The sequence below is a fragment of the Aspergillus novofumigatus genome (genome assembly GCF_002847465.1).
Source record: "Aspergillus novofumigatus IBT 16806 chromosome Unknown P174scaffold_1, whole genome shotgun sequence".
NCBI lineage: Eukaryota > Fungi > Ascomycota > Eurotiomycetes > Eurotiales > Aspergillaceae > Aspergillus > Aspergillus novofumigatus.
Genome location: NW_020194274.1, coordinates 671333 through 684705, shown reverse-complemented (window position 1 = coordinate 684705; position 13373 = coordinate 671333). Strand labels below are relative to the sequence as shown.

The 13373-nt window shown below is 50.1% G+C and overlaps 6 protein-coding genes across 6 annotated transcripts; 5 read left to right on the top strand and 1 right to left on the bottom strand.

Moving 5' to 3' along the window:
• Positions 1 to 609: 609 nt before the first annotated feature.
• On the top strand, positions 610 to 1749 carry P174DRAFT_455899 (uncharacterized protein; the record flags this gene model as incomplete). The annotated part of the gene is made up of 4 exons (XM_024829375.1): positions 610 to 675; positions 735 to 920; positions 1001 to 1306; positions 1366 to 1749. The coding sequence occupies 4 exons, from the start codon at positions 610 to 612 to the stop codon at positions 1747 to 1749; spliced, it is 942 nt and encodes a 313-aa protein (XP_024686736.1).
• A 233-nt stretch (positions 1750 to 1982) lies between these two features.
• On the top strand, positions 1983 to 4818 carry P174DRAFT_436530 (tRNA methyltransferase RSM22; the record flags this gene model as incomplete). Its single annotated transcript, XM_024826073.1, has 1 exon — positions 1983 to 4818. A coding segment is annotated over exon 1 (2231 nt), but the record flags the coding sequence as incomplete, so codon positions are not given.
• Positions 4795 to 5814, bottom strand: P174DRAFT_398713 (DASH complex subunit SPC19). The gene is made up of 2 exons (XM_024823849.1): positions 5655 to 5814; positions 4795 to 5584 (listed from the first exon to the last, which is right to left on the bottom strand). Exons 1-2 carry the CDS (start codon positions 5784 to 5786, stop codon positions 5204 to 5206), a joined length of 513 nt encoding a protein of 170 aa, XP_024686734.1. The 5' UTR covers positions 5787 to 5814; the 3' UTR covers positions 4795 to 5203.
• A 1463-nt stretch (positions 5815 to 7277) lies between these two features.
• Positions 7278 to 7935, top strand: P174DRAFT_508461 (mitochondrial 37S ribosomal protein uS14m; the record flags this gene model as incomplete). The annotated part of the gene is made up of 3 exons (XM_024831460.1): positions 7278 to 7384; positions 7466 to 7637; positions 7722 to 7935. 3 exons carry the CDS (start codon positions 7278 to 7280, stop codon positions 7782 to 7784), a joined length of 342 nt encoding a protein of 113 aa, XP_024686733.1. The 3' UTR covers positions 7785 to 7935.
• Positions 7936 to 8130: 195 nt separating this feature from the next.
• Positions 8131 to 9968, top strand: P174DRAFT_398707 (uncharacterized protein). Its single transcript, XM_024823848.1, has 4 exons — positions 8131 to 8533; positions 8591 to 8706; positions 8774 to 9349; positions 9425 to 9968. Exons 1-4 carry the CDS (start codon positions 8466 to 8468, stop codon positions 9793 to 9795), a joined length of 1131 nt encoding a protein of 376 aa, XP_024686732.1. The 5' UTR covers positions 8131 to 8465; the 3' UTR covers positions 9796 to 9968.
• A 1254-nt stretch (positions 9969 to 11222) lies between these two features.
• P174DRAFT_415897 (uncharacterized protein) lies at positions 11223 to 11588 on the top strand (the record flags this gene model as incomplete). Its single annotated transcript, XM_024824451.1, has 2 exons — positions 11223 to 11315; positions 11439 to 11588. The coding sequence occupies 2 exons, from the start codon at positions 11223 to 11225 to the stop codon at positions 11586 to 11588; spliced, it is 243 nt and encodes an 80-aa protein (XP_024686731.1).
• Between the last annotated feature and the right edge of the window lie 1785 nt (positions 11589 to 13373).

Below are 13373 nucleotides of genomic sequence, written 5' to 3'. Positions count from 1 at the left end.
GAAAGTTAATTGCTCGATGTGTGGCACGACCAGCATGATAGCATCCACTGATTCTTGCTTTTTCCGCAGCACAGAAGAGCCAAGAACACTCAGTGATGATCTCGACGTCATCATTGACCGGACCCCACTAACCTATTCCAGATAGCCGCTACCTTAATGCCTGGCACTAACCTCAACCGGGACTAGTGCACATCACATCCATGACGTTTGTCCAACTCACTCTCAACTGCAACTTGTCTCCAATTTGTCTCCATTTCTCCTCTTCTCGGCCCAGTGGCTCTGACGTTGCACCACCCATGGTGATCGATCGGGTTGCAAACTGGCTCCTGCTATGAGCCTATGAGACGATGAGACTATGACCTTTACTTGACTGGAATTGGATTCTAGTCTTTCGAAATTTTTCTGCCTGGCCAGCCTAACTCCCCACCACTGTGGACCTGGCTGTGCGCTGCCCTACCTTCCCTACTCCGTACCTCAGCCCAATAGGTGGGTTCTACTCCGTACTGTCCACTGCAGCTCGGGTGCTAGTCTACCTAGTAGTAGTTCTGGGGTCTATGTCACTAGAGATCAAGCACACTTTGATAATTGGTTTACTTGTGAATATTCGTGATGGCAACTTGGGCATATCCACCTTTGCCTCCAGATTCGTTGGAACGGGAAGCGGACAGTGCTTTGGTACGCATCCCATGTCCCCTTATGCGTAGATTACTACTCATCTCTAAACATTGGTCCAGGCACGGGAACTAGAATGGCTACTTCGGTCTCTACAGGACTCTCTAGCGGCATTGAGGGAGGGCCTTCGTGATTGTGCTGCATTACTGGCGCCAAAGGAACCGGGTTCGACGCTGGTGCTGTCCTCTCACCGGTCGGAGTGTGTCAAAGGCTTCGTGACCAGAGTTGGAACCAAAGTCGTGAAGGGGGTATGCTTCTGCGCCACCCTTCTTGCATCGTCAAACATGTTACTTGCGATGCGGCAGCTAATGTGATGGCAACGTGATAGGACATACAACTGCGCCTTAGCTCTCTTGCATCTGCCCGTGGCGCGCCCACTACCCGTCTATGCTTGTCCAATGCTCCTAATGCTCCCGAGCTCGTCCTTAAGCAGCTGTCATCCGTGCGAGATCTCGTCAATCAGAGCCTCGATGTCGTAGATGTAAGCACATGGACTGGTGACCCACTGAATGCCAGTTTCATCTTCGGTCAACTACGTCTTTTGCATGAGACTATTACGGAGGCGCGGCACATGCTGAAAGGGGAGAACGATAATGTCCAAGGCAAGTGGTGGGAAACCAGCGTGGAGGATAATGTGAGTCACTCAACATTACAGGCGCCTGGTATTGATTTCGGTGCTGATTGGACTACAAGATTTTCGACCCTCCGCTGCCACCAGATCTCTCGTTCCACCTCTCTATCGCGGACTCGGCTCTTGTGCTCCATCTGAGAACGCTTGAAACCACTGCACCTTCTTCTCATGCGCCGACCGCCTTCGCTACCGATATCTCGCTTACCGGGTTCAACATTCGAGACCGACTATTTGGGCCACGGCATCGCCCTCATGATGAGATGGGCGATGTGTTTGTTTGGAAAGGAGAAGAGGTGAAAGTAAAGGAGAAGATTCGTGTTGAGAGCCAGGATCCTAGTCTGATGACGGTCATGGCCAAACTCACGGCTCTGGAGCATGAAGTGATGAAATGGTTGGCGTCTCTGAAAGTGCTAATGGGCACCGAGGACACAGACAGCGAATCATGATATCCACAGTCACTTTCCAAACTGAATACAATACCAATTTGTGAATGAAGAGTACCGATCACCCTCGCGGCTGTTTGGACAAATCGTTTCTCAGATAAATGTATTATGTAATCCAAGAAATTCTGAGCGACCAATGAGAGCTGTGGGATTCCGCCAGGAACACTGCGTCTCGGCGAAAGTTTTGCCATGTAAAAGCTCCTCGAGTGGCGTTACAATTTCTGCCCTCACTCATTGCTCACTAGAATCTTGGTTCGGTGCGCTTGGGAGAAGGTGTTAGGATGCTGTCAAGGTCGCCAGCATTGAGGGCACGTCGATCATGTTCGCATGATCTTTTGCGCCCAGTCTACAATTCGCCGCGGACAGCATCGCAGCAGCTCCGCTGCGGAGCTGCAAATTGCGTCGCTCAACGCCTGAAAAGCACTTTGTCTCGCAGGGCGCCATCCCCTACCTCGCACGCGCTATTATTCAGAAGTACCTCCGGCAACAGTACCGAGCGATGGCAGATTGGGCGAAGACATATCTCGAGCGAGACGCCCTCAGATATTCATCCTTACGCGGACCGAAAAGACACCATCTACGCTCTGATCGATAAGATCAATGAAACCGAGCTGGAGCTTGCGGAGCTCATGGATGATTTGGGACTGTTGGAGGAGTATCAAGGAGCTTTGAATCTTGAAGGTCCCGAACTCGACCATGTATTCAGCCAGACGATCGGCCACCGAGACGAGCAAGCTTTGGAATCACGAGTGCGAACTGTGAGGCAAGAATTCGGCGAGTACCTTCCAGCAGGCTATTTGAACGAAACAGAACTTCGATTGTATACACGGCTATACGGCGAACCGATCATCAAGGCGGAAGAGCCACAACCGGAGTTGGACGCTGACTTGGCCGAGGAGGATAGAGATCCCAGTCGCTTGTTTCAAGCGGATGGCCAGGGAGGCTGGGAAGAAGTCGAGTTTGAGGGGGTTGAGTCGCAAGACGATGGGCCTCCGCTCGTCTATGACATGGAAGTCGGTCCTCCTGTGGAAGAATCGGCAGCTATGCGTCGCACGAGAGAAGTGGCAGAGCAGCTTGGTGGGGAGCTGATGCTGGAACAATTCGAAGATGAAGCGGTTCCAGACGCGGCCCCTCGCTTGCATCCCTTGACGCGCGAGGGAAAGTTCTCTACGGAACCAAGCACTGTTTTCCTGCCAAAAGATACTGTTACTGGCCCGATTTCCGTCATCCTCTCCGAATTCTCGAACAGGCATATCGCGGACGTCGCTCACCGAACTTTCGGCGGCAGGCTGCTACCTCACTCCACCACAACTCCTCCTCCGCGCGCACAGGTACCCCAGCTTCCGATTCCCCTTGAGGCTTCTCAGCGCCACATGAGCCAGATGGAGGGGAATGTGTACATGGCAGCTTTATACCCCGGCATGTACGCGTCTGCCTTGAGCGTACTCGTCGAGGTTCGAAAGCGATTGGGCACAGACTGGATACGTCGGCTGATGGCACAGGAGGGTGGTCCTAGTGTCCTGGATGCTGGCGCTGGTGGTGCTGGAATTCTGGCTTGGAGAGACGTCCTTCGGGCAGAATGGGAGGCCATGGCTCCAGATCATCCCGAAACAGATCCTATCCCATTGGGTAGGTCGACGGTAGTCACAGCCTCAGAGGCGCTCCGCAATCGCGCGAGTGTAATGCTCGACAACACCACTTTCCTTCCGCGCTTGCCCGATTATGTTCATATTCGCGAGAAGCCAACTCTCGATGACAAGCGGCCTCCGCCCCCGCGCAAACAATACGATGTCATCATAGCGCCACATACTCTACTTGGCCTGGAGGAAGAGTATATGCGGAAAGAACATGTCGAAAATCTTTGGACTCTTCTGAATCCTAACGGTGGAGTTCTGATTCTTCTTGAAAAGGGTCATCAGAAGGGATTCGAAGCGATAGCCGGCGCTCGTGAGATGTTGCTGAAGCGCTACATTTCAAGTCCCGGTTCTACACAATACGAAGAACTTACCGAGTCTTCTAACGAGAACAAGCATATTGACAAAGAGGAAGGCATGATTATTGCACCTTGCACAAATCATGCGAAATGCCCCATGTATTCTGTTGCTGGCCATGCCAAGGGACGCAGAGACTTCTGCCATTTCGAGCAGAGATTTATTAGGCCCGCTTTCCTTCAACGAATCCTAGGCGCCAAGGATCGAAACCATGAGGATGTCAAATTCAGTTACATAGCCGTTCAACGTGGCGTGGATCTACGCAAGGAGATGAACATCGTCCAAGGTCCTGAGGCCGCTGAAGCAGCCTTTGCTGGGTATGAGCACCTCCACGATATGGAGTCGGAAGACGCCAATGTCTCTGATGACGCTGCGACCAGCGAGCCCTCGACTGCCCAAAACAGCCAAGACTTCCATACGTTGTCTCTCCCTCGCGCCGTCTACACCCCAATGAAACGCCGGGGACACGTCATCTTTGATTTTTGTACACCAGCAGGAAAGATTGAACGCTGGACCGTTCCTCGTTCCTACAGTAAGCAAGCTTACAAGGATGCGCGCAAAGCCCGCTGGGGAGATCTGTGGGCTCTTGGTGCGAAGACCCGCGTCCCACGGAGTTTGAGACTGGGTGAGAAGCATGGCGAGGGCAAGAAAGAGCGTTTGGCGAAGCGAGCTGCTTCGAAAGCCGCTCTACGTGAATCGGAAGATGGTGCTCTGGAAACTACCTCGTCCGACAACTGGGATGTATTCACAACCCCTGTGAGAAAGAAGGGTCAGACGATTCCCAGTTGGAAGAAACATCAGGACAAGAAGAAGATCAGACAGGCCTTGAAGAAGCAATCTACTGCGAAGCTGACAAACCATGATCTTGATTGAGCCACATAAATCACCCGACAGTGTACATTTGGGGGGATAAAGGAATAGGTTTGCGGCGTATCATGGTTCATGGGTATACTACAATTTTGAGCAGTCGGGATCGGAATACTTGTGTTGCATTCATGTGTACAATAGACATCACTGCATAGAGTGCAGTCACTATAAAGCTCCTCACTCAAAATTGCTATTCTTAATCACCTGCAATCCTTCCGGGTGCGCATTCGCACACCGTCACCTTGTTATGGATGGTGGCCTTCCCAGGGCAGTTAGAACCAGCAGCTTTGGTCGGCCACCGAAGTAATCAGCCCAAGTCGGCATAGGCGCCTTTTTTTGGCATTTGCAAGTTGCTGTTTCTCGCAAAGTCCGTTCGGTAGTGATCGAAAGGCATGCTGCCTTGATCGTCGGGCCCGCCAGGCGCGCTGTGCTTTGGAACAGAGGGGTGGGGTTCGTTTCCTCATAGGTGTTATCGCATAGTCGCAGATAACCAGCAGCTTCACTGTCTGTTTCCGACCAGGCAATATATTCCGTAGATGTAGTGTCCGCGACAAAGACTGATTCGGATCGAGGGTAGATTCCCAACTCCGCTTGTGGACTTATTGAAAAGCCATACTTTTTCTCAGTTGACGCTCACGTTGCCGACTCTGCAGCTCCAATCGCTCAACTGCGTACTTCAGCCGTTCCTTCTTCTGGACGAGTCGTCTGTATTCCGCTGCTTTTGCGACAGCACTACTACCATCTTGTCTCTGTCGATCGCGCATAGCGCCCAGGCCGCGACTCGACGATTGACGGCTGTCGTTGGAGTGAAGTCTGCCCTCCTGGAGCTCGCATTTAGCTTTGAGGGCCTGTTCGCGACGGGACAGCTTTTCGACATGGTTTGAGGCTAAGGATAATAGATGCGCGATGCTCGGTGTGATTTCATCCAAGAGTGACTGCTGTGCTTCGCGCAGAGTAGGTTCGGGAAGGAGTTCAAAGTGCTAGCATGCAACCCAAAAATCAGCAAATTAATGAAAGTGATAGGCTTTGTCGTACTATCATGTCTCTTACCCGCGTTGTCTGCAAGACCTTGCACAATCGGGGAAAGTCGCTAACAGCGGAGTCGAGAGTAGAGATGGATGAATCGAGGGTTTGTAATGAGGATTGAAGTGAGTCAACTGAGGCTTGAAGTGATGCAGCCATGTTGGAGCATATGTTACTGTTAATTTCGTCTGGGGTGTAGATATGTTGCTGTCTTCTCGCATCCTGGTCTTCATTGTTTATTTGCTGAGGGGTTCGCGGGCCGATAAAAGCGGCACTGGCTTATTGCCCACTCCGTAAAAGCGGCCGGATATCGGCCTTCCGGGCAAACCTCGTTGCTTCCGCTTCTCCTCGTCGCACGGTTCTCAAGCTCTATCAACTCTCCGAACCCTCCGCAACCAGAAGTCAGCTTCAAATTGCATAATCAGTCGCAATGTCTCTCCTCGGAAAGAAATTCCCAGCCCCTGTGGGTATGTTATAAGACCCCTACTACGCTCGTGCGATGGCGATCGATTCAAGTCACTAACCGCTCAATCACAGCCAAGCCTATGGCTCCTTTCTTCGCTGCCGGTATGCCATCTTGATTCTATCGCGGATATGTTGAGCTCGCAGATTGAACCCAGAAAAGCGGTCTCGATCCTAGCCAAAGCCGGAATGCCCCAGTCTAACGGAGATTTTGTTGCAGGTGTCGTCATCCTCTACGGCGTCAACTCTCTCGCCAACGCTCTGATGAACAGTGAGCCTCCCTTTTGCCCTGCGACTAGATGAAAGGATCCCTCTGCGGATGCGCCTCGACCATGCGTTTCGAATTCCATCACTTCAATCAACAATGGCTGACATTTACTGTTTTTCTTTTCTAGCCGAGGAGTTCAAGAACGATCCCCGCAACCCCAACGCTAAGAACGTCAAGCACTGATTTCATTTCAAAATTTTCAATGATACCAGTATGGCGGAGGAAAGAGGACGGTCAATGGTGGCATCACTCCTGCATTGCTGTTGCACTTCGCTCTGAGTTCGCGTGCAGCCAACCTGTACCAGCATATAGAATTTACCGCATTGGGGTACTCTGACGAATAGTAAAGGTGTACAATTACTTCCGTGATCTCATCCTCGGTCTTTGTCTCACGTACTCGTCAGTAATTGACCCTCTTTCATGGACATCTCGCGGCTCTCCAGAACGGCGCTGGCTCGTAGGACCGTGAGAGCGTACACTCTGGCTCTCGGCTGCCCCACAGGAACAACTGAGACGAACTAACTGTCACTGGTGGAATCATCAAAAGCGAGATTGTGTATTGGTGACTAAAGTTCTCTGCTGCGATCGCTCCCTAGGCTAAGAGGCCCTACCAATACTAGAGTACTCGAAAGGATTATCGCATGATAGATTCGTAGAATCTGATTAGACTAAAACATATTAGATTCAATAAGCAGCACAATCATATTCTAAAGAGCAAAATCCTATTTTGAAAAGCATAATATAGGATTAATTATACCAAATCGTTCTGATATCTGGGCCAACCCGGGCTAACCCGATCTGGAAGGCACATTTTGCCAACTCGACGCTCGGTTTGAACCGCTTTCCGTTGCGCCGGTGCTCCAAGACATTCATTTGACAGCGAAGAGAGCTACCCCTTAACGTTCATTCCACTATTCACCATGTCGCAGTTCAGATCGAAGAGGCTGGATCTCAGCGGGTTTATCAATGCCCGCGTGATCCGCGACCACACGAAGCGCAAGGTCTTCGAGCAATATGAGCCTGATCGGTATGGCCACCCTAGCAGCATTTGGCTAGGAAGTTTGCAAAAGTTATTCAGAGCTAATACGGGCTTCTTCATGCTATATAGTCAAGCTCTCCGCTACATCATCCGCAACACTACCCTCCCCCAGCGAGTCCGTGCCCAGGCTCAGCTGCAGCTTTCTCAGATGCACGCCTACACCCGGCCGACGCAGATCAAGAACAGATGTGTAGCAGGAGGAATCGCCAGGAGTGTGATACGCGATTTCAGAATTGCAAGAGTAAGTGGCGTCCTTGCCCGGTGATTTTGCCTGGTGATTGTCGATAGTCTGAGCGGATTGGCTAATACAAATTGTTCGTCACAGTATCAATTCCGTCAGCAGGCGCTTAATGGTGAACTCCCCGGTGTGAAGAAGGCGAGCTGGTAGAGTTCTTCTATTTTGCAGGTTGTATTATGTTGGCGATTTTGGGACGGCCGGTTTGCACGCAGGCGTTTTATCCTCCTTTCCTTCTCTGAGAGATGTACAATAGATGCGATGCTTGATTGAGAAATGTCAGTCAGTGAACATTTGAGTCGTTAGGGCCATGGTGGTAGATGGGTGAAGTTACAACACTTAGCCTATAAGGAATAAGCTATATGTAAAGTTTTATAGCTTATATTAAAGCTATAGAAGTACTAAAGCTAGTAGGATTAATGAATCCTGGTCTGGTGGTATATAAATTCCCTCAAAAGGAAGCAATAACAGAAATCAATGTATTGTGCTCCAGTCAAGACACATTCAGAGCGGCTGAGTGATAGCAAAATCAGGTCATATTCACCCCAAAGCAAACGACTGTTTTCCAATATTACGTCTCGTCGGATAGTTGCAGCTCTCATCACATACGACTGTCTTCAAATCCATCTACACCATCTCTCTCACCATAGTTTTCGTTCCGTTCCTACACTCTCTTAGTTGGAAACTATCAGAGCTTCACTCATCACTCTCCAGGGTACAGTACACCTTATACGACTTCTTATCAAAAGTTGTGCTTCCTTCCTGTATCTCTTAAGTTGCAATCCCGCAGGGCTCGCTCAATTTCTGAGAAAGCAAGCAACGATATCCGTGAGGATGTTTGTCTACCGTCCACAGGATCTGCCTCAGGATCCTGTCTTTCCTGCGGATTTGGAGAAACTTGGGTAAGGGACAGCCAGATGAGTTTGAATCTTTCCAGTCAAGTCCAACGAATGTTGCAGGTACTTCATCAATGAAAAGGATCAGATCAGAAAGATTGCCAATCCCGAACAGGAATTCCAGTTCAAGATCAATAGAAATGACCGATGTAATGATTTACAACGAGGGGCAATGAACGGTAAGACTCTTGGAACTCTTCATCAGCCCGAGGAGTTCGGACAAGCTTGATCCACTGACATGACTAGAATGCATTCGCACTGTCGTCTCTTCACGCCTGCGCAGTCTGGGACTCACTACTATCCGACTTCCTCTCACATCTGGTCCTAAAGATCCTCATGTTCCAATTTGGGTCTCTGCAAACCTGGCTCGCGCATCCCGCGTCATCGTTGTGTTTGGGGAGCCCATTCAGGACCTTGGTATCTGGGCATATCGTACTGTAGGCACAGAAGGCGTCGACGCAGGTTCAGCTGTGGCTTTTGCGAGAGCAATCTTGGAACAGAAATCCGCAGCAGGCTTCAAAGATACAGACAGTGCTTTACTTCTGGCGAATACAGGTCAGCTGATTTGGCACTGCGGTTCCAGTCGAGCAGTCACCCATCAAACGTGGCTCGCCCTTCCGCGGTCTTCAGCTGTCGATGCGCCGTTGACGATGACCCGTCGAAACAAGATCCCTTCGAACCAGGACTGGCAGGAACATGTTGCCTGCGTTTTCGACGAGATCCTCTCGGCCCGCGGTCGCCTCGTCAGGGAGGACGCGAAGATAGACATCATTGGCTTGTCCGAGGGAGGCCTAGGAGCGGTTCGGTATCTCGCAGCTGAGTGTATGCTTTGCCATTTCCCTTCTTTCTCTATGCCAGGGCTGTTGTGGGAAGCTGCTGACACAGGCTCATGATAAGGGGACTCATGGAGAGCATACGTATCCGCCATCGCATTGTCCAACCCTCTCCATTACACCCATTTTGACCTCGTCGAGGAGAGCCCGGCCGTGCCATCATCGTTCGTCTCTTTCGTTTCCTCTCGCTGCCGCGCTTACGTACTCTCCGACAAACCTGTTGGCTTCCCCGTGCCAGGCTTTCAAGAGCACGGCTGCAATTGCTACTCGTCTGGTGAGGCACTGCATACAGAATGCATCATGCCAAATGCCTGGGAAAATATGCTTCAGTGGCTGGCAAGGATGTATGCGAATCCGTCTGACGGCGAAGCACATCTCGAGTTCAAGGAGTTGGACGGCGCCACTTCGGAGACCGTTGCTGGGGATGGAGATTAGTTCGAATGGTTGATGTCCTTTACAGTCCGTATGACTTTGACTTTCAAAGTTTATACCCTAAGGCTGACGAAAGACATCCCTTCAGCCTAGGATATTCAATGGTGCGTTTGATTTGTTGAGGCGCCAGAAGGGTCCAGTCAGATAGTCTCAATTAGTATCCATTGTCAACGAGCATTCCGTACCCGGTGCTCTCAATGATCCAAAATGAGAGAACTCTTTATCCTGGCCGTTTGTGCGTATTCCTAATCTGAAATAGGAGGCTTGTCTCAGAAGCTCCCTCTTACCTCTCGATCTCATACTCAATAATTCAAGTATTGTTGTCATTGATCTATCCAGCTGAAATAGGTCTTAGCCATCAGGCTCATCTCGTTATTCGTTCTCAGCATACAATTTCAGCAAGACAACTCCGTCGGCAATATGCCGGTTTTGAACTTCAAACAGCTGCCATTGCCAATGGGAAAACTCATTTCTAAACATGGAATCTCGTAATTTCTGCGGGAAGCACGCAATGAGCATGCCAGCAGTCCAAAACTGCAATATGCATCATAGCGTAGTAACCTCATGAAAAGATAAGCACCTAATTTGAACACCCCAGTATCTATTTTCTTACCACTACAATGATAGTCTCGACATCTGAGGATTCGCATAGCGCATGTATGCGGGACTCTGACACTCCCAAACAGAGGCTGCGCTACGCTGAATCTGCTTCTTCAGTGAAGAGACTGGATGCGGGTTCTTTCATCCTTCATAAACAGACCAGATAATCCCCAGGTATTTGTCTGCCTTCTCTGCAAGTTTAGGACTCGGTCGATCACTCTAATCCTGTCATACTTCTTGTTTCTAGTCCCCTGTCTGGCCCACTTGCCGGCGGGTCGGTCCGGTGGATCGCTTGTTGAGATCAATTCAGGGGGATTCGTTTTTTGGTATTTATTTAGTGAGACAAGTTTTTGGCTTCTTAATGGCTGTTAAGTGATTAGGCCATTCCTCATTAGATGTGAGTGAGTGGGTTGAGTCTGAAAAGATGGCCAGTAAGCACTCCGCAAGTCCGCAAGAAACATGGAAGTGACAGGTGATGCAACCTGTGAGTTACAAGGTGTTTTGAAGGGATAAATGCCAATATGAGAATATCATTGACGACGAGAGATATCCAAAAATTATCATCGAGCTTTCGCAAACGTCTTCCAGGATGGGGATATATATATCCATGTACAACAAGATACATCCATTTGGCTCTGTTCCCTCCAGACTTCTGGTCATATTTTCGAAAACTGAACCGTTACAATGACGGATCATCGGGAGTGTCTGAGACCAGTTTTCAATCTCAAACAATTCCAGACTTAAAGACACTGCGGCACGAGCACTTGCACATGCAACTGTGAGCTCACGGGCCAACTGTGCCTGCTGGAAGGGCCTTGTCCTGAACAAGGATGAAGAAGCGAAATCTGAAGCTGTACGCTCTGATACAAATCGTCGTCCTCATCAAAGGCTGGTCTCTCGAGATCAACTTCGATCAAGACGACGTGGATTGACGTCTGCTAATATTGACATGTCTATCTTAACTCTCTTGAACTTGCTATTTCGTCTTAAGGCGAACCTTCCCGAAGATGAGGTATGCTAACGTTACACTGTCTGTCGCAGGTCAGCTGCTGCCCTCTGGCGGTCAGCGCGCCGAAGCACGAGCCTCTGGATCTGGTGCTGACGGCAAGGGTTGTCTGCAGCCGCAAAAGTACCAAACAAAAGAAGATACGAGGGCTCAAGAGACGTTTCGAGGTGGCGGCGATTCATCCGTTTAACACCCGTCAACTATCCTTACACTAGCCATCTGAAGGTTATAGTGTGGAAGCACCAATGGATCCGCTTATACGCGGTCATGATTTCCCCGTCGAGTCAGACGACAATTTGGGATTGCGTGGCCACGAGGAAGGAACACGGCAGAAAGCTAGAGCGGCGTGTTGATCCGAAGCAGTCACAGTTGCCTCATGTTGAATCAGACTGACACAATTGTTGAACCAACGTGCTGATATCACCTTGACGATGCCAGACGCAATTGGAGAAATGATCGAGTAAGCATGACAATGTACTAGCGGACATGTTGCACTATGCACGATGGACCTGCGTTGATACACTCACTCTTAATCTATGCGACTTGGGGACGAAGGACGGCCAGGCCTTGAGTCAAAACTTCACGGAGGACGCCGAAAGAGGGGGAGAGCACAGAATTTTGGAGACTGTTGACAGTCTTCCTAAGCGCCCAATTATAGAGAGCAATGGCTATCACATCCATCGTGACTCCATTCGTCAACTCATTTTGATCGAGTAAAAGGAAACGGCCCACGAATTTCGATCGAGTAAGAGGGATGAGAAATCTGCAGGGAGATACCCGACGGAACCAGCGGAGACGCCCGATAGATTGCCTCGCCCGTCAGGCACCCATTGGTGGAAATTCTTGTGATTGGTTCGGAAGTGCGGCCATTGTTACGAAGTATGAAATTTTTACACGGCCGGTATTTTACGGATCGCTTGCCACTTTGCCGGTGGACTTGTGTTCCGATAACCGGATCTGGTAAGCATGAGGGTATCCAGACGATGCACACTGTCCTCCATACAGTGTGTATGACAGGCTTCTGGGTAGTATGGAGGGTTGATTGTACTGGAGAGAAGGACTATATTTTGACTGTCAGGTTTGCCGAAACAGGAGCCTAAGCAATAGGCAGGAGCTGTTTGTTCAAGGGCAATAACCGAAGCCAATATTTGAAGCATAGTCTACCCCGTAATTCCCATCGAGTAATCTGAACTGAATCAGTGGGTATTTCGGAGGATCATGATCTCGATCGCCATTCTGGCTGTGCGGATGGCCCATGCACCCCGTGGACGGCGTTCTAGGTTACTCGACCGTATCCCCGGGGTCTTCTGGTATATAAGTGGTGAGTCCTTTCAGGGTCAGCCATGATAATAATAGGAAATCTCTGAGATAGGCCTTGTGTTCCTTCTCTGTTTACCCGTCTCGACTTCCCCCGATTTTCTGCCGAGTGGCGGGTCCAGAACAATTTTCTTATCCTTATCAACAACTATCAAAACTTCCTTTATCTTTCTTATCCTCCCTTATCAGCACTCGATCAACAAGCAATTTCTCTCGCTCCCCCCACCAATCTTCCCTCGAGGAAACGGCAGAGTTTCTCTCTCTTTCACTGCTCGTACCTCTCCTCTCGTTCCTCAGTCATTTCGTCATTCTTTCTCCCTATATCTCTTTTCTTCATACCCCTTCACCATGGAGGCTCCTCCTCAAATGCCTTCAATCTCCGTGGTGGCGTCCTCGCGCGCCGTTATCTCCGGCCGTTTGACATCAGCCACCATTGTTATCTCTCGTACCACTGGCAAGATCACTGCAGTCTTTGACTCGGTCATTCCTGCGTCTGACTTCCCCGCGGGGACTCCATATACCGACTATTCCCCTCATGTCCTCTTGCCTGGTTTGGTCGATGCACATGTCCACCTCAATGAGCCTGGCCGGACCGAGTGGGAGGGCTTCTACACTGGAACGCAGGCCGCCGCCTTTGGTGGCGTTACCACAGTGATTG